This window comes from Phascolarctos cinereus, unplaced genomic scaffold (genome assembly GCF_003287225.1).
Source record: "Phascolarctos cinereus isolate Bilbo 61053 unplaced genomic scaffold, phaCin_HiC Scaffold_5;HRSCAF=322, whole genome shotgun sequence".
NCBI classification, from domain to species: Eukaryota; Metazoa; Chordata; class Mammalia; order Diprotodontia; family Phascolarctidae; genus Phascolarctos; species Phascolarctos cinereus.
Window position 1 is genome coordinate 31,595,357 of NW_027555958.1, and position 20,954 is coordinate 31,616,310.

The following is a 20,954-nucleotide window of genomic DNA, read 5'->3' on the forward strand; positions in this document are numbered from 1 at the left end:
ACAGAAAATACTTTAAAAAAAAGAAAAGAAAAAAAATACTATCACCTCCAGAGAGAGAGAAATGATGAACTCTGAGTGCAGACTAAAGCATATTTTTTTTCAATTTATTTTTCTTGCCTTTTTTTTTTGCAAGATGGCTAATATGGAAATGCGTTTTGCATGACTTCTCTTGTATAATGAATCTCATATTGCCTGCCTTCTCAATGGGTGGAAGAGGGCTTGAGGGAGGAAAAGAATTTGGAACTCAAAAAAATGAATGTTAAAAAAAATTTTAAAGAAAAAATACAATAAAAGTAAAGTTAGTAAATATAAAAAATTAATGGGTAGGGATCTTAATTTATAAGAAGGCCCCATGGCACAACAGAAAGAGCCCTGGTTTGGGGGCCTGAAGCGCCAAGTTCAAATGACTCTGACTTCCTCAAATTAAGTGGTCAGGTCTCTCTAGGCATCACTTTCCTCATCTGTAAAAATGGGGGGAAGAGGGATGGATGGTATTGGAGACGATCATGACCAAAGTCCCTTGTAGTCTGGAATAAGATCCCATGACTCTGTAAGACTGGTACATTTACAATAGCCTTCTAGCCAAACATACCCCCTAAAATATGTGGAATTGAACCGCAAAAGACTCAAAGGCCAATACATCTTTAAGCTGAGGTCCTAGGCCAGCTTTCCAAACTCCTTCCCCAAAAGAAGGTAAATGCACACACTTCTCTCTCTCCTACTCACAAGCTGGTCTCTTCCACTAAGGTTGTTACTGCATTCCTCCTCAAACAAACAATTAAGACTCATACAATCTTCTGTTTCCCAGACCAAAATAACGATAAATTATCTGCCAGATTTTTCCTGGAATATCTGTACTTGTTAGAATAATGTGCCTTAGTTGGAAAACTTTGGTATAATTCATTTTCCAGAGTGAAAAGTGGCCTGAATCATATTCCCAATCACACCCATTCTTGATACCTACTCTAATATTTAATATTTAACTTCTCGCAGCCAATTATAATCTTTAAAAAGGCATTTTGTCAATGAAACTCAATTTCCGGACATGCAGATACTTAAGATTTCATATGAATAGCAGTACAGTGCTTTTATTATCTGGCTAATCAGAAAACGTGCTAAAATAGAGACTCTGGCACCATCCCTAGACACGCTTTAAAATAAAATGTGGCCATATATTCCACTCCAAGCTGTATGTGGATTAAAAGCAGAACTAATTGCCCATATAAGTCTGTTTCCAATTTTACTTAGCCAGAGTCTCTGAACTGCGCACCGGAGCGTGACTCCAGCTGGTGTGCAAGGGCATTAATAAGAGGCAGTTACTGAAGCAGTCCGTAATTCCCGTAGAGTCTGCAATTTGAAGATGCTAGACAACTCTGGAGGACTAACTTAAAGTGTTCAGCAGCAGCCAGCCACTCCATCTGGGCCTCTTTCTGTGTGGCATGGACTGAAATGTCCCTCTCCACGCCCTCCTGGGGAAGAGGTTTTGAGAGGCACCACCAAAGCTATACATAGGCACTAGAAAGGGAGCAGAAGAAACACCCTGAGCCCTGGTACCACCTCTATTTCTTTCTTTTTCTCTTTCTGTAGAACTGGGTAAAGCTGCCAGCCACCTGGGTAGTAGACAGAGAGAATCTAATCCAACTTCAAAGTCTCCTAGCAACAAGCAGGTCCCCCGTGGCCCCTCACCTCCACACTTGGAGTCTAATGCATAGCCTGCCAACAGAGGGGCTTCGGGAGCCTCCATCTTGTGTGGGCTGCATGCATTCACACAAAGTTTTCAGTCGAGTTCCTGCTGGTGAGCACTCCTGAAGTCAAAGGCCCAGCTTGTCTTTGTCTCAAGACCTCCACTGTGGCTCTAGAGAGTCAGGGCTCAATCAATACATGAGCTTCCTAAAGAGCACCAGTATGTCTTTGTCGTCTCTCCTCTTAGAACGCACGCTGCTGGCAAGCCAGGATTCTTTCGTTTGCTGGAGCATCTGGTATGGCGCCTAAAGCAGAGCAGGCACTCACTCAATGTCTACTGATGGTCGGTTGACCTACAACATTTCTGCCAGTCTCAACACTGCCCTTTTGGGGCAGCTAGATGGTACAGTGGACAGAGTACCAGCCGTGGATTCAGGAGGACCTGGCCTCAGACACTTATTAGCTGTGTGACCCTGGGCAAGTCACTTAACCCCAATTGCCTAAAAAACAAACAAACCACTCTGCCCTTTGGCTCTTGGTTCTATGAGAGGAGAGAAGAGTCAATTCCACAAAGGTCTGGCCTTTTGTAGGCCAAAAGCTTCATTGTGAGGGTTAGTTATGAACCTCTAAATTCAATTCTTCTATTACACTCAAACAAGCAGTCAACCCAGATTACGGGCCATGGCTGTGGTGTTTAGGAACCAGACATTTCGCAAAATTTCTGTCCTGGCTGGAAAGCAGCAAAATAAAAGACCTTAAGTTTAACCTAGGGCCGTCATAACTGGAAGTCAACAGTCAAGCAGCTACTATAATAATTCACATTCTGTCTACTACGCAGATGGCCTTAAGGGTCACAAAGAACTTTCCTAGTACTGACAGCTAATATCTTTACAGAAAAGGTGGTCTTTGTCACTCTGTCCCCCTGGCAGGCCACGCTTGGATGCTACTAAGATGAATGAAGGGCATTCTGGAGTGCAGCACAAATGAGAAGGCAAAAGCAATGCCAACAGAGTTTCCCATCAGCCATGGTACCAAGAAAAAGATGGGTAAAGGCACCTCTTAGAAATGAACGATCCCAAGTGCTAAGGGCTTATGGACACCAGATCTTAGTCTGTCAGGTGCCAGGCTTCCTTCTTGGAGAAGTGAACAGTCAATATACCACTAATTCTGCTACAGACAACTCAGAAACTTGGAGAACAAAGAGGGCTTTATTTAAAACACAAATTTCTTTCCAGTTTTTTTTTTAACCAAAAGAATGCAAAGGGCAAAAGGGCCATGCTTGTTAAAATGCTCTGTTCCACGTAAGTGACTTTTATTTACAACTTGTGCAGACCACATCTACTGAAAACGTGAAGCAAAGACCAAACTTTTTATAACTTTGAGGAGATGGGCCAGAAGTTCAAATCACAAGACAAAGCCTGGACACAAACTCAACGCCCAGCAACATGAAATCATTGCAGCTTAAAGTTTTGCCTATGTCTGTATCACCCATATCTTAAAAAAAAAAACAGACAGCATGGAAATGTTGGGAGTGATGAATGTGTTTAAAGAAACAGCTTTCATTCACAAGAAGTAACCTTTGAAAAGGCTTTTATTCTAAGCAACATCCTCAAATGGGAAAAGAGCAGAAAAAGTCTTTAACCATAAGTCTCACTATAGCCATTTGTAAGGGACTGGGGGAGGGGGAGTGAAGAAATTTAATAATCTAGGAGATAGGACACTCATAAAGGACCATGACTGTCCTCTGACCAACTACAACCCCCAATGCCCCCTACACATAGCTACAAGTTCCTCTATCTCAAGTCTAAGGGCTTCTTCTTGGTCCTAACACTACTTTATCATTCAGATTTATCAATATTCATCAGGCGCTCCATAAGGAGCCATAATCCCCCATGCCTAATTTACCCCCTCATCCTCCATATCTGAAATACCCCCCACCCCCCATATCTAAGATACTCCACCATTCTCCTAGAATACCCCCCATTCCCCATGTCTGGGATATCCTCCCTCGGCTCCTTTCTTCCTTCAGTCCCAGCTCAAGCATCACCTCGTGCATGAAGCCCTTCCTTCCAAGCCTCCTTGTGTTTCCTTTGCATTTATTCACTCGGTATTTTTTCCTGTGTACACCTATCTATGTCCTGGTGGTCTTCCCCATCAGAATGGGAGCGCCTTGTGATCCAGGCTGGCTTCCTTCTTGGTGTTTACCTCCCCAGCACCTAACGGGCATTCAATGTTTGTCCCCCCCCCGGCTCCCTCCACCTTCCTGGCCCCCTCCACCTTCCTGGCTCCTGCCTGGCTGCTCACCCAGAAGCATTTCTTTGGGGTTTTTTTGTTTGTTTGTTTGTTTTGGTAAGGCAGTTGGGGTTAAGTGACTTGCCCACGGTCACACAGCTAGTATGTGCAACTGGATTTGAACTCAAGTCCTCCCAACTCCAGGGCCAGTGCTCTATCCACTTCTCCACCTAACTGCCCCCACCCCAGAAGCATTTCTCCCATGGTTTCTGACTGAATGCAGTCCCTCATCTCTTGTGCTCCATGATCTCCATCTAGATGGCATCTAGCTCTAACATTCAATGCTCTTTCACGGCTCCATGCTAGACCATTTGTTCTCCTTTTAGACAAGCCCTCAGAGGGAGGTCAGTCATGGTTTTCAGTACTCTATGCAGCTGGTCCTCAACTCTGTCTCTTCCTTCTTCATCTCTCCTAAGTCCAATTCCACTTCTCATTGTGTCAAAAGGACGACCAAGCCTAGGGTTGTGGACTCGGTCTAATGTAGGCCAGGGAACTCTGCTCTATTGCATGGCTGAAGGATATACCCAATGCAGCCATCCTTCTAAGCTTGACCCCACAGAAGAGATATGAGGAGGGAACCTCACCCCTCTTTGGCAAAAGTGAGGTGCAGAATGCCATAAACAACATCAGACTTTTTCAATGAGTTGGCTTGTCTGGCTGAATTGGGCTTTTTTCCTTCTTTTTTCTTCTCTGTTATAAGGTTTGGCCATAAGGAAAGGTGAGGTAGCAAATTGTGAAAGCCATAAAAACAAGAGATATCTCAAAAAAAATCAGGGGCAAAGAGTATAGAGACTGGACCTGCGATTTCACTGTTATAGGGAATTTTCAGTAAGGAACCTCCTTCTGCCAAGAGAAAGAAACAGCTACTCTACAATCTCACATTTTAGAGAGTTGTCTACAGCAGGGTTGCAAAACTCCTGAGTGCAGGTGAAGCAGATTAAGTTCTAATTAGAAAATGTTTAATAAAAAAATAAAAATTGGGATACAATCTAGATAGTGTTCGTTTGTGATTTTCTAAGACTACAGGAATCCATTTCTATCTGAGTTTGACACCACTGATACAGAGACCTACAGACTAAGTGTCTTGCAGGGTCACATGGTCAGTATTTGCCCAAGGCATGCTTTGAACCCAGGTCAGCATGACTTTGAGGGCAGCTAGCTGTGCCATGCTGCCTCTCTTATCAACAAAAATGATATTTTTATTTCAAAATGAAATACCCATCATTTCTCATACTATAAAGATGGGGAAGTAACATAAGGCACTGGAGAGTAGACTGACTCCCAGTCCAAGAAACCTAGGTAGTCCAAAAGTCTGTTCAGCTACATGCCCAGGGTCACACAATGGCCTGTAATCCACAAGGTCGTTCATGTGGCTTAACAATGAGAATAAAATCAGACTGAATAGGAAAATCTGGCCTTTCAGCCATCTGACTCTCTCTCATACTGCCCTTCTTAGCTGGATCCAAATGAGACTATGAAATGTGTAGATGCATTTAATGGGAGCTCTCTTCTCCAGCTAGGTTAGTAAGAGGCCTGGCGGCTGGGCCACATTTTGGAGGTTATTACACTTTGCAGCTATTGGCTTATCAGTAAAGATCAAAAACATTTTTTCCACGGTCATAACATCTCCTCCAACAACAGCACAAGATGGCAAATAAGGATGGAGTGGATGTCTGGGGCTGGGAAGGGGATACGGAGAAACTCCTCTCCTACACTGGAGGCCACAGACCATGCCCCTGACCCTTGGGAGCCAACTGGCAGTGAGCACCACTGAGAGAAGGAGAACAGAAGGATGGAGGTTCTTCACCGTCCACTGCTCTTACTCTAGAAGGACAAGACAATTTCACGGCTTACCAAATGTGGGACCTCTCAGTACGAACACAGGATAGTAGTATACACAATACTGGGTACATGAACAGTAAACCAGTAACTTAGCTGCTGAAATCTTTTGGGGCAGGGGAAAGGGAAGAGAAGAAGTAGGGGAGAATGAGGTTGAGCATTTTCAAAACTGAAAATGTTTTTATTTGCAATAATGAAAAATTGGAAACAATCTCTATATCCAACAAATTGCAAATGGTCATTAATATACCTGTAGTATATTAAGAATGGAATACTACCGACCCATTAAAAATAACAAATGCAAGAAACAGGAAGAAATACGATGATATATGAAGTAATGCAAAATAAAGAAAGCAGAATCAGAATACAGTACACACTGAGAGAATTGTACTTTGCTGCTTTTTTATCTACAAATGGAAGAGAGATTGAAAGGAGTCATTGAGCAACTAAGAGGCTACTGTTACACGCTAGTTTACAAAAACAACAAGCTCAAACTCAATGGTTTCACATTCTTTTCTTATTTTGTTTGCTTCTGTTCACTGAAACCACTAGTTATAATTAGAAAGTTCCTGTTTAAAAAAAAAAACAGCAAAACATTACCTAATTACAAGGTATTGTAAATTAATAAATTGGAGGGCAGTGCAGTATAGTGCCTGGAAAGCTGAGCTCAGAGGCAAGAAGTGCTGTCTCTGACTCATCCCGACTGTGTGACTCTGGGCAAGTCTCTTAACCTTTCACTGTGAGTAACAGAGAAGGTGCCAACCTGCACTGATAAATGGAGTTCTTCCCCCAAAACTCTACACGATGAAACCACAGGCCTGTATTATCGTATCCTCTAAGAGAAAATGAAAGTACTATAGAGCAGCATGCTTTAATCATCACTACTAGAAGAACAACATGTAAGCCTTGCTGATGGTGGATGAACAGTGACATCTTTGCACACGGAAGAAGTCACATTAGTACAACCAGAGGCAGGAGTTGGAGGCCTCCTGGCAAGCTGACTGTTTCCAGGATTCTTCCCCACCTCAAGGGTGCTAATCTCTTCCAGGAAGACTCCAAGAGCTCAGATCCTCCCAGGGACAACCACAGAACTGGAGACCTCCTTGCTTTACATGTAAGAAAGTAAGCCCCCAAAGAAGATATGGCTGGTGATGAAGCGTCAGAGCCAGCATCTGAACTGGTCCTTCCTGACTCCCAATCTAGTGCCCAGGCCACTGCTCCAGTATGCCTCTCTTCAAATGCCTGGCTTAAATGGCTCCATCTTGCCCATCATATTAGGATGTCTGTTCCCAAGGAGAAAGGGAAAGAGCTCAATACAGTAACAAAACAGCAAAGTTTCGAAGATCAAAACTGACTGTGGCCTGATTGAGGGCCTCACCACCCACTTAACTGACTTCCTGCTTCAAAAGAGGTAGTCTGTCAGTGACTACTTGGGGTTTTCCCTTCCAAGTCTCTCCCACATAGCTAGGGGGGCGGGGGGCACAGTAATAGCCATACTATTAATACCTTTGAGCTTAGCCACATCCATGTTTCCTATGACCAGAAGATGAGGTGGCCTGGTCAGCTGTCATGACCAAAGGATACAGATAGGTAACCTCTATGCCAACCATCCTCTGGTTCCCATACGGCATCAGAAGACCTAAGGGAAGGCCCCAGCACAGCAAGGAATATTTTCAGGAGGGCAAGGACAACAGCCCCAGGGGTGACCGATACCACTGGAAGGAGCACCCACACAGGTCTACTGTCTCTATTCTAGGCACCAGAGGAGACCTCAGCATCAGAAACAAGATTCCAGAGGACCAATGACGAAGCACATGCTCCACCTCTGGACAGGGGATGGACTTAGGGAGTAGACTGAGACATGCACCCAGAGTGTCTGACGAGGTGTCAGGAATTTGGTGTTGTGTTTCCTTGTGGTGACCTAGCCCAGCCCTGGCTCCTGAATTTACACATCCTTTTTTCTTATGCCTCATCTCTCTGGGTATATCTCTTATATTATGACCTCACTGGGCAGAGATCGTACCTGACCCCTAGGTCACTTTTTTAAAAAATGGATTTTTAAAAATTAACAAAAGTTTACTTTCTCTCCCACGCATCTCTCCCTTCCCCTTGGGAGGAAAAAAGAAAATGAAAAATGAGACTCTTTTAATAAATATGCTTAATCAAGCAAGAAAAATTCCTGTATTAGCCACATCCAAAAGCATATATGTATATATGTGCACCCACGTATGCAAATATGCATGTACATGCATATATATATTTTTGGACATGGCTAATGTAGGAATTTGTCTTGCGTGACTAAGCATATTTGTTAAAAAGACCTCATTTTTCTTTTTCTTTTCCTCCCAAGGGGTAGGAAGAGATGGGAGAGAGAGAAAATAAAACTTTTGTTAATTTTTAAAAACCCATTTTTTTAAAAAAGTGACCTAGGGGTCAGGTATAATCTCTGCCCATGAGGTCATAATATAAAAGCTATGCCCAGAGATATGAGGCATAAGAAAAAAGGATGTGTAAATTCAGAAGCCAGGGCTGGGCTAGGTCAGCACAAGGAAACACAACTCCAAATTCCTGACACCTCGTCTAACACCCTGGGTAATAACTCTCAGACTGCACAGCCCAGCTTTCTTGTGTGATCCAGAGACTGCTACAGAGGTAGCAAAAACAAGGTCACGACAATAGTGTCTCTGGTTTTCCAAAATGAACAAAACTCTCCAGTTGAAAACTCAAAGACTTAAGTCAGAGCAGGGCCCAGTTTTACAGCCAAGTCATAGACTCCTTAAAACAGGGATTTATAACTGGGAATGCTGACATGTCGACCACAAGACTGTGGATACGCTGCTGTTCTAACTACTGTATTTCCATGGGATGGAAAAAGGAAAGGAAAAAAGAGGTCAAACTTCTACAAGGAGCCAGAGTTTCCAAATTCCATCCCCTGTCAGGACATGGCCAACCTTGCCCTATCAGCATCACTACTGCAATTTCTAACAGATGCAGCCTCCAACTAGGAATGGAATTTTCCTTCCGCAAGTACAAACTTTTAGCAGTAAAAAGCAAAAGGGATCTGGGCGGCAGCCAGGGCAGTTACAGTAGTGAAGAACGGCATTTTCTCGACTTCAATTCAGACGGGTGTCTGTCTGCCTTTGACTTGGAAACAAGCAAATGGCCAAAGTTACTCCTGACCTTCTTTCTTGGCCACTGGAGAATGCCAACATCAATGGCAATGGGCCAGAAGAGAAACAAACCACAGAGCTCCCTCTGGCAGACCATTCGCTGACAACCACTTTTGATGGTCATCCTACAGACAAGTGGGGTTTGATGGATTTCTAGGGTTCAGAAGGAAACAGTCTCACTACTAGTGAGACTGCTAGATTTGTCAGAGAGCTAACTACAGAATTTCAGGTCTAACAGTGGGTTTTTTGGTTGGTTTAGGCAACCTCTGTTTAATAGTCACTGGATACAAAAACTTAAGACTCCATTGCTGGGGCAGCTAGGTGGCGTAATGGCTACAGCACCGGTCAGGAGGACCTGAGTTCAAATTCGGCCTCAGACCAAACACTTGACACTTACTAGCTGTGTAAGTCACTTAACCCCAACTGCCTAAAAAAAAAAAAGGCTCCATTGCTTAAAGCCAAGAACTATTACTACAATCTCCCAATTTAAAAAAGGAATACTTTAAGTAAGAAGTCAGGTAATTATTAGGCTCCTTTATTATGAAAAACAAAGACTTCAAATAAGACCAAATCAATCAAAGACAAAAACTGCTCAAAAGTCAGATAACATACTGATACGACCTTCCAAACTAATCCCAGGCTTTGGCAGTTGGAAGAGTCCCCTGAAATCAACTAGCCTCAAGGTACTTGGTTATACAGATAACGAAATCAAGGCCCAGAAAACCAAAGCAGCTCACCTGAGTGGTAATACAGGCTGATAAAAAGCAGAGCTCAGAATCAGGAAGACCTGGGTCCAAAAACTGCCTTAGACATTATTACTAGCTGTTTAGGAAAGTTACTTGGTTTCCCTAATCCTGTTTTCTCACCAGTAAAATGAAAACAATGACCCCTGGACTCCCTGCCCACCTGCTGGGGGGAGGGAGACAAAGAGAGAAGGCTCAAAGGAGACCAGGTACATAAAAGTGATTTAGAAATTTCAAAGGACTATGTAAACTTTAGAAAGGAGGAGGAGGAAGAGGAAGATGACAGTCCAAAGTTACATAGTATGTGTGGATCAGAGTCAGGACTAATGGACTTCCTGCAACCCCTCTCATCTGATGCGGCTCAGACAGGATTTGCTAACCAGCACCAGAAACATCTTTCCTCCATCAGGCCTCCCAAATTTTCCAAGCACTGACTGTCACTGAGTTTACCTGGCTCCAGAAACAGGACCTGGGTCCCAAACCCACCTCTGGCACTCACTCCCTGTGTGGCGTTGGTCACTCAACCTCCTGAGGTTTCAGTCCCCTCATCTAGAAAACAAGAGGGTCCAAAATGGCCTCTGTTGTCCTGTCCATTCTTTGAATCAGCTGAAGTCAGTATCGCCATTTTAGGATGTTGGTACAGAAACTGAAGCACAGAACATCAAAATAAATGACCTTACAAATATCTCAACTTAAAGAGATTCATGTGCTTCATCAAAAAACATCAAATGCCTATTAATGAGCTACTGAACCAAAAACAAAGACATCTCACAATGTCTAAGACTGACACATAATTTAACAGAACTGTTTCTAAACAATAAAAAAAATAAAAGTACAATAAGTGAATGTTATGATGTCCCACTGGTGGCTACTAACCTCCCACTGGTGGTAGGACCAATGTTTCTTTCCTCAGTAGCTCTGATGCACTGAGCTGAACCATCCACACTCCCTCCCCTGACTTTCTTCAGTCAATAATGCTAATGTGCAAGGCACATGGCTAGGGACCATGATAGCCATGGAGCTGCCTTGGCCTCATTAAAAATTATTCTAGCCAATTAAGCTACCTGCTGATAAACTCACTGAAAACAAGCTGACAACACATACAAGCAAAGGGAGATCTTCATAGTGCCGGACAGCGGAGATGGCAGAAGAGTCATAGACAAGATCCACTTCAGGAAGTCTCAGGCCAGAAGGAATCCACTACTTTCCTCATTAGTCAAGAAGAGGAACGATTTTATAACCTGAATGAAGAAAGAAGCTCTGGCAAGCTAGTGGCATGCAAACGATTCCAGGCTGGGGTTCAGGGGGGGCTCGGAGCTAAGAGTGGGAAGGGCCATATGCCTGAGGCAAGTGGAGGGAGCAAGTTAAGACCTGAAAAGAAACAAAGAAGTGAGGCGGCTCTGACTGGCTTCAGTGCCGGCTTCGAGACATAAAGAAAGATCTTGGTCCAGAAGAGAGAAGCCGTAGGATCTTTTGTTAGCCAGAGTATTAAAAAGCATTCAGTTCCCGTACTTTGTTTCATGTCCACAGGACAGACTGGATGAAAAGGGCTCTATCACCACTAAAAAAACCACTGCCATGTGTCATGACATGTGTGGTGATGCCTCTAAGTAGAGCCCTTCCCAAAGGCCATCGCACCGAAGGCAAGCTAGACACAAGGGGGCTGGAGGCAAGATGGACTGGGCCTAGTCAAGAATGGAAAGGAAAGGACAAAATTCACAGACTCTGGCCACAGGTTAGAGGCACCCAGCAAATAATAACCAACAATATTACAGGAATGAAAATGGACCATGAACACCTTTCTAAGACAACATAAATGTAGAGCTTTGTCTGCACATAGAGGCCTGTCCCTCTTTCTCTTCCTTAGGGATGGACTGTCTACATAGTAGGAGTCTGTGAGGATGGGTATCAGAGCAGAGCTTTTCAGCAGTGTAACAATGCATAGGTAATAAGCAAGATGAGATAGGAAGATAAAATGAAATCATTACTGTGGTGAAATAAACCATTGGAAGTTCCACAGTCCTTGCCTTGGCCACAACCACGACCCTGCTCTAGGAGGTGAGAAGCAGCAAAGGTTCACTCAGACATAGCTCAGTAAGCCAAGGCAGGCCAGCAGAGGTAGCTTCTGTGCTAGAAAAAATCCCCTGGAGGGACCACAGTATCTGAACACAAAGGCCAGGCCTCGGGTCTGTCTAGTGAAGGCAGCTCCAGCTGGCTGGTTTTTGTACTATCCGCCTATCCAAAGCACCAGAAATGACTGCTATCTGGGGTTCCCAAGGAAAGCGGGGCTCTGCCCTGTGGTGTAATATTCTGCCCTGTGAGGGGCAGCTAGGTGGCGCACTGGATAGAGCATCGGCCCTGAAGTCAGGAGGACCTGAGTTCAAAGTCAGCCTCAGACCAAACACTTGACACTAGCTGTATGACCCTGGGCAAGTCACTTAACCCCAATTGCCTAAAAATAAAAATTTTTTTTAAAAACTTAAAAAAAAAACCAACATTCAGCCCTGTGCAGTTATGTCTGCCTACAAAAGGGGCTGCTGGGAAGATCATTTCTCCAGTTTGCAGTACTGGCTTCAGACAGTCTGACAAAATATCATCCCAGAAAGGAAGACCAAATAAGCCTGTTGGGAAGAAATTCTGAGATGACTCTTTGAAAAGGATTTAGTTTATTAAAGCAAGAAGTGACTAGAAAAATGCCAATTTCTCATTGTATAAGCTATTATTTTTATATTATCTACATTTTTATCCTTAAAAATCAGAATACTTCTTTAGCTAAATTACCAATCTTCTGAAAATATAGTTTTCCTAAGAAAGAAATGAGATGGGATAAATTTAAAAGGACATGAGAAAAATGCTAAACACAAACCAGCAAGGACTGATAACCAGAGGACTGTGAATTCATCATCTCAGTTTAATAATAATCATGATAGCTAGCATTTTTATGGCACTTTACAAATACTACCTCATTTGATCCTCATAACAACCCTGGGAGGTAGGTGCTATTATTATCCCCATTTTACAGATGAGGAAACTAAGGCAGACAGAAGTTAAATGACTTGCCCAGGCTCCTATAGCTAGTGAGTATCTGAGGCTGTACTCAGGTCTTTCTGACTCCAGGCCCAGCGTTCTGCCCACTGCACCACCTAGATGCCCTCTCATATCCTTGGATACATTCAAGTTGGTTTCATGCTGTCAAATACCTATTTATACCCAATTCTCAATCTGGATAAAGAGATCAAGGCTGTGTAGATTGGGAGATATTTCTTTCTTAAAAAAAAAAAAAACAACAAAAAACTTTTTTTTTGCTTGTATGCCTGAAAGCAGACAGTGTCCTGGTTCTAAAGATGGAAAGTATGCCTCACTTTTTCCCTGGAGGGTAACATGCTTCTCCAGGGAATTCTCCTGAGAGAGCCAGTGTTGGCAGGCCTCTTTATCTGTAGAAAATGAAAGAGAATGGAAGCAGCACATCCTTGGAAACAACGTGCATCAGTGGCAAAGGCCAGCATAACACCACGGCCTCTCGGTTCCCAATTCAGGGCTCTGTGTTAAGGCTGTGATGAAGAGCAGAGCCAGAGCCCAGGAGCCATCATTCTCAGGCCCCAGCTTCCCGGTGGCCATGCCCCCTGGCTGCTCTTCAGCTGCCTTCTCTCTCTTGCCTGGGAACTGGACAAAACTTGGCTGCTCCTAGAGTTAATGATAACAATATTGATGATGATAAGTTAGCCATAACACACCCAATACCCCTGTTACTGACACTAGTAATTCACACGTATACATCACACTGTGAGCTTTACAAAGAGCTTTCCTCAGAACCCTAGGAAGTAGGTATCGCACAGAGGACTGAACCCTGTCAGCAAATGAGGCTTTGGGAGGGTAAATGGTGTAGCTGTGATTACACAGTCACACCCAAACTCCAAGCTCCCGTCCAGTGTGCTTTCCACTAGGCCTCACTAGTGTGGGTCCGCTCCTGAGGAGCTATAACACTCTTACACCAAGGACCAGGTGTCTGTTTTGACACCATAATCACTTTACCCAAACTGTCTCATAGACCATTAATTTTTGAATATGATAATCATTTCAACAAGTAAGAGTAGGGGGAAAGTAAGTGGAGCACAGACTTGGTAATGAGTTTGATAGGTTGCAGGAAACATGCCGCCAGCACTGGACCAGGAGTCCAAAGATGGTAGAAGAGGTGCTGAATTTGGAATCACAAGCTCTGGGTGTGAATCCTGGCTCTGCCACTTACTATCTGTGTGATATGAGGCAAATCACTTCACCTCAATTCCTCTGAGACTCAGCTCCTCATTTGGAAAATGAGGAGATAGAAAGCAGTGGCCAGTAAAGCTCCTTCTGGCTCAGTATCTATGATCCTGTAATCCTAACTCTGCTATTTTACTCAATGTGTGACCTTGGGCAAGTCACTGAACTTCTCTGGGCCTCAGTTTCCCCTTCTATAAAATGAAGATAAGAATCTTTACAGCTGTCTTTCTCACAGGGCTATGGTGAGGATCAAATGATATAATGGAACAAAAGTTCTCTTTACCTATAAAATACTACGCAAATATGGCATGTTGTTAATATTACTATGATATCAGTAGTATAATATTAAATAACTTCTTATTATTTATTATACTCAGTCTAAACCAGCAAAAGGTCAACATGTTCAACCAAAGGCCAAGGGAATCATGATTACTTCATAAATGTCAAGTAGCTCTAAAGGATGTAACTCACTATGACATCATTTAGAAAACAAAATAAAATATAAACCAGAGCTTCCCACAGAAGAGCTGCTCCAAGAGGCCCTCCAGAGGACAGTGTGCTGGGCTCTAGGGCCTTACCAAGCACCTCCTGCATTCCAGGCCTCCTGGGAGGCACAGGGAGGAGTAGGTGGATAGGCTCTAAGCTAAAGACCAAAGCAGATAAGGCTAGTCCTGGCACACCATTCCAGAGGACGGCTATGCAACCGCCAGGCTGCATATATCTGCCACAGACAAAGGATTTTAGGTTGTTTATAAAGGGTGGTAGCTAGTCAGTTAACAATTGTTCTTTGACAATTTATGTGCCTTAAGAGGGACACCCAAGACATAGGAGACACTGTCCCTACAGGTCTTGAAGGAAGATATTTAAAAAACCGGTCTGCCCTGGCTCAAACAAAGCCAGTCACTTCTCAAGGTTCCCTTTAGAAAAACCTATCTCCCTTCCTTCTCATTAAGGCCTCCACTTTGATTTGAGGGTGCACCTCAAATGCTCATGAAATAAGTCACTCAGAGTTCTGAAAGTGAACTTTCCTCTGTTCAAGGGGAAAGGGAAATACAGGGCCTCTCACTCTATAAAATGTCCCACTTTGGAGAAGTCCTAATTCCACCAAGTATGTGTTAGTCAAACAAAGCCTCCCTTCACCAGACCAACAGACAGCCAGTGCACAAGAGTAAGGCTCTCGCCCCCACGAGCTGACAAGGACTCCATCCAAAAACTCCCTTAAAACAGCTTTTAACTTCAGCTTGCATCACACAAGCGACTGGAAAAAGACGGATGGAGGAGATCAGAGGAAAAGCAATTACTTTTCCTGGGCTTCCTCTGTCTGGATTCTAAGGAGATGAAGAGACAATTCCATCGCAGACTGAAATGCTATTTAAACATTCTTGCAAATGTGGTCTTGCTCTCTGAAAGAGGAACTGTCTACTGTAGCATCCTGTGACCTGGGAGTATTGGAGGGGTCTGGGGGAGAAACACCAACATGTCTGCCCTGCCCCTGTAGAATTTTCAGACCAGACCTCTAAGAATTGCGTGTGTGTGTGTGTGTGTGTGTGTGTGTGTGTGTGTGTGTGTGAGAGAGAGAGAGAGAGAGAGAGACAGAGAGACAGAGACAGAGAGAGAGAAAGAGAGAGAGAAAGAGACCTGGAGATTAAACATAAATACCTACCCACTCTATATCTACAAAGCACAACATGACGGAAAAGCCTAATAAAGCACCCACTTTCTTTTTCACACATTTAGAGCCAAAGTACCAGAGACTTCCAAGCATGCTTAAGTCTCCAGCAGGCTGGTGGTAACAGGGGCTGGCCGAGTCCCAGCAAGCCGAAGCGTTCCCTTTCCAAACAGTACTAAAGGAGGTAACCTGTGAACATTCAGACCCCAATCCAGCGCTAAGCTGCTTCAAAGAAGCACTATCCTGCACTTGTATCCAGATCCCAGTGCTTATTCTAAAGGATTTCCATTCTTTCATAGCTGAATTCATGGGCCCAGCGTGGGACCTGACTGCTTCATGCACTATGCCCATTCATTTCCTCCAAAGGTCACACTGGCATAGACCCCATCCACCAGGTCCAATGGAGGCTCTTCAGGGAGCGCAATTACTCAAACCAAAAATACAAGCAATTAGGACTATGGATCAAGCAAACAGTTTAAGAAGCTGAAATGGGACACAGCCCTCAGATGATGCCTATAAGAAGCATTCATTCTATCTACCAGGGAAAGAAGTTAAAAAATAAATGGAAGAAGATAGCTCTGTAAAGGGAGAGGTAAAGATGGAAGAAAATCTCATTTTCTAGAATGGAAAAAAAAGAAGCATAAATAAAACTACAAATGCAAAAGAGACTCATTAACACCTGACTGCCAGATTCCTAGTAGCAAGAAGGAATTTTCTGAGAGCAGTTAGAAAAGTAAACAGGAATCTAAGAGACCACTAAGTCCTTTAATCACATGTCAAGAACCGTGGTGGGTACCCAAGTACCAAAAGGACCACTTTCTAGTCCATAAGGAACTTACAGTCTACTGGCAACATTAAAAGGAGAAGGGCAGAAATTACGAGGGCCTAAGTAAGTGGTCAATGGTATTAAAATATTGTGGGACAAACACAGTGAATCCATATTTTTTTAAATAAGAAAGTATCAACTAAAGAAAATCAAAGAAAATACACAACAGAATTGGGACTATTAAAAAAGGAAGTAATTCTAAAGGGAACTGAGAATTCATTCATTCATCCATTCATTCCTTCAACAAACATTTATTAAATGCCTACGTGTCAGATATTGTGCTAGTTGTAGAGATAGCAAAGACAATAGCAAAATAATCCCAGCCCTCAAGAAACTGAACGACTATTGAGGAAAAGAGTAAAGGAGAAATAATGAAGTTCAGGTGTATTCTGCTGTGACCATGATTCCTAAAAGAACATTTCTTGGGGGTTTCACATTTGTGATTTCCTTTGTGAAGATCATTCCCAGTGAGCAAACTGGTCCACAGATGCAGACTGATTTATAATCTCTGAGAGCCATCTGGCATCCAGGGAAGTGACTTGCTCAGGGCCACTTGGCCAATGAGTGTCAGAGCACACAGACCTTGACTTTTGGGAGTCTTTGAGGCTCCAAGGCCAAGCATCTACCTTGAATGTCAAGATACATAAAATAAAATCTAACTGCACAGGAAATCATTCCCAGATTACCACCTGGCCTTTCTGTCATCTGGCTGTCCCCTCCCCCCGCTCCTTTCACTGTCCTCCCGAGCTGGGAAGTTTGTGGATACATTCAGTATGAGCTCTCTTCTCCTGGGTCAGGCAGTATGAGAACTGGAGGCCAGATCACACTTCAGAGATGAAATATCAGGAAAGGTCTCAAGCATTTATTCTGTGGTCTCATCCAGCAGCCGCACCGATAGCAAGGGAGGGCACAGGAGATGTGTGATGCCAGGGAAGGTGAGCTAGAGGAATTCAGGCCATACCTCCACAGCCACAGACCATCCATCCCTTTTGTGCTTGGGAGCCATCCTGCTATGGGTGTCAATAACAAAAAGACAATACCAAGGAGGCTTGCCACAACCCGCCCTCCTACTGGAGACACAAGGCACAGTCATGGCTTCCTGACTGTGGGAGAGTTCAGCATGAAGAGCATTTTATAAGAAGGGAGCCTAGCCTATTGGTCATTTAGTGGCTAAGGCCTTTGGGGGTAAGGGAGGAGGAGAGGAAGGGAGACAAGGTTGAGAGCCAGGCAGGGGGACAGACTACTTACGTGCCTTCCATCCTGCCCCACGTTAGTCTGACCTCTCACTACTGTTCGAATGTTGTCATCCAGTCTCCTGGCAGGAAAATAAAATGGTATGATTCATCAAAACCATCTCTATCTCGGGCAGACTGGAGTCAGAAGTATTCTGTAATTTACTGCATAGCTTCTCGCCTGCAGATTCCATGCTGTTTCCCAAAAAAAACCTAAAGGATTTTTTTAAAAAAAGAAATAATCACAAATGGCTGAGGGAGGTCCAGGCCATGACAGTGATGGTAACAGTGACAGCCTGGATGCCGGGAGCCCATCAGAGTCCCTGGAAACCGTGGCTGTCTTGTCTTGTTTGTTTAAAAACACTACATTGGCTTCAGATTCCAACATGAAGGAACGAAAGACAGAGGCCCAACTCCTCTTCTTCCCCACACAGGCCAGTCTGCTGAGAGCTGAGAACAAGGAACACGAAGACAATGACCCTCTTTGGCAACAGGACATATAACCTAAACAACTCAAAAGAAAAACTGGTCCTGAACAGTCTGGCTAGTTCAACACCTTGAAGGAGGCTGAGACAGCCCGGAATCAGCTCTCCATCATCCAGGCCCAAGAATTCAGTCTGTGGATCTTTACAGTGAAGGCTTCGTACCCACTGTTGTTCAATGTCAGCCAGTCCATGGGATCTCACTGAATAACTGTACTTCTTGTATGAAGAACCAATAAAAACTATGGGGCAGGGATGAGGACCGGCATGAAGGTTTGGGTGTAAGCCGGGGGTCATCACTGGGATCACCCCCAGTGTCTCTGCACACCTTGGGGAAGACAGTGTGGTCTCCACTAATAATTTGCTGCCATAAGTCCACAACACTTGACGTCCCTTACAGTTCGGTACTAGCCACAGAAAGTACCTCTGCTGGGTTGCTCTGGTATGGTAGAAGGAGCACTGGACTTGGAACCTGGGTTCAAATGCCACTTCTAACACTTACTACCTGGGTGACTTTGAGCAAGTCACAATCTGAATCCCAACTTCTCCACCTGTAAAATGGGAATAATATTACCCATAATACCTACCTCACAGAGTTCTTGCAAACAACAAATGAGATAATGTCCACAAAGCGTTTTGTAAACCTTAAAACACCAAATAAAAGTCAGCTCTTATTATTATTGTGAACCTACTCAAATTTATTAGTGGCACAGGTTACAAAGGCTCAGAGGCAGATGAAGGGGAAAAAATCCCCTAGACTCAAAATGAACATTACCTTCATTGAAAATGTAAGTAACCTAAGAATGGGAGGCCCAGTGCCAACCTCAAACAGCTAGGCCACTTCCTGGGCAGGGAGAAGGGCAGGGCCTATCAGCTCTGTCCAACCCTTTGGCCTAGAAATCCCATGGCCACTACTAGGCACATACCCCAAGGAGGTCAATAATCAAAAGAAAGGTCCCATACACAACAAAATATTGAGCAGCCCTTTTTGTAGTGGCAAAGACCTAGAAAAAGGCATATGCCCATCAAGTGGGGTATGGCTAAACAAATTGTGGTACATCATAGGAGACATTCATTGGTGCAAGCAACTCCCGGGTGAACAAATTCCCATAGCCAATGCAAGTGAGTAACTTCTCTATAATTTATAATCTTAAAGAGCTGTCAAACTCCATTATGCAAAACACAGAAGAGAAGCAGATTAAGGTGAAACTGGGAAATGTTTAACAAAATAAATTAAAATACAACACAGATAATGTCAATTTGTGGTTTTCTAAATCAATATGCAGGCCTCAGTTTTTATTTCAGTTGGACACCACAGGCCTAGGCCGTAGGAAGTTACATGACCTGTCACATGGTCACACGTGGAAGACAAGACTCAAACCCTGGTCTTCCTGACTCCAAAGCTACCTCTGTTCTCACTATGTTACACTGCCTTTCATGGCCTGTGAATATAATGAAATATATGCTATTATATAATATCATGAAATGATATGATGAACACAGAGAAGATTGAGACAACTTATATGAATCTGTACAGGGTAAAGAAAGCCGAATGACTACAATAATGTAAATGACATCATGCTCAAAACTGGATACTGGGAAATTAAAAGGATGAAGCTTAGTCCCAAAGAAAGATATGAGAATGTACTACCCTTCCTTCTTCGGGAGGAGGGAGGGCAAGGGATTAGAAGGGGAACAACAGGGGGGCCAACCATGAGCATGGAATGTTGCCCAGAAAACTCAACTTAGATGATGACTTGGTTAGTTTTGCTGAACTTTTTTTAATTCTTTGGTAAAAGGACTAGCTCTCTGGGAGGTAGAAAGGGGGAAAAAAAACACTGGGGAAAAAAAGTGATGTAAAAACAAATGATATCCATAAAAGTTGATTTTTAATAAAATTAAAATAATTTGTAATACTAAGTTGGTTTCCCCTTGACGCCTCCCTGGCAAGTCCCAAAGCCCACATTCTTCAATGTCATCTGGTATAAATGTTAGGGCCGTAAGCACAGCTCTATTTCACTAAGTCTAAAGAAAGCCCAATGCAGGTTGGTCTGCTCACAGGGAAAAGAGCTAGATCATTCATTACAAAATCCAGTAGAACTGCTTTTGTTTTTATTATCCAACGTTTGAGGCTAGCCTTGCTACTGCTCCCTCTTCTTTGTATGACTAATTGCAAGCTGACCCTAGGGCTAACTTCTTTGGCACAAGAATCCTGCAGAAACTCAGATGAAAGTGAGGTTCTTAAAAAAAAATCAAGATAAAACTTGAGATTTCAGTGTTCCCTCTGGCTATGCACTATCTAGAAGATACCAGCTGAACCAACACATGCTTTGGCCTGCGCACAATCTATGAAGACAAGGCAAACGCTGAGTTACGTACCTTATTTTCAATCGAATTTTGTTCACGACTTCATCTATGTTTGCCAGAGACTAAGGAGGGAAAAAAGAGAGAGTCAGTCTAGCTGTTATTTCAGTTAATAAAATTTCCTTTCCTTGGAAAACAACAGGCCGCATTTGTGAACCTCCAAAAGAAAACAAATAGCAAGCACAGACTATTTTAGAAATGAAAACCGGTCCCCTCTTTCAGCCTCAGCTACTATAGATGACAGAAAATTTGAGGAAATGCTGCCCCCTCGTGGGTAAAGCCAAAAAGGTACAAATGTAAAGCCCAACTGCAAACATTCAACAACCAGATGACCAGTCAGCTGAGGTAGCTGAGGACTTGGCAGGGCCTGAGGAGTCAGACTGTTCTATCCCTT

At 43.5% G+C, this 20,954-nt stretch overlaps 1 protein-coding gene across 2 annotated transcripts in view; it reads right to left on the bottom strand.

The window, feature by feature from the left end:
• Window positions 1-20,954, bottom strand: part of VPS53 (VPS53 subunit of GARP complex) — a 136,049-nt gene that overhangs the window by 95,430 nt on the left and 19,665 nt on the right. For both annotated transcript variants that reach the window (XM_021006922.2, XM_078154771.1), the window contains exons 3-4: window positions 20,576-20,625; window positions 17,731-17,797 (exon numbers count right to left, since the gene is read on the bottom strand). In XM_021006922.2, coding sequence (XP_020862581.1) covers window positions 17,731-17,797; window positions 20,576-20,625 — 117 coding nt within the window. The remainder of the gene's footprint in view (window positions 1-17,730; window positions 17,798-20,575; window positions 20,626-20,954) is intronic.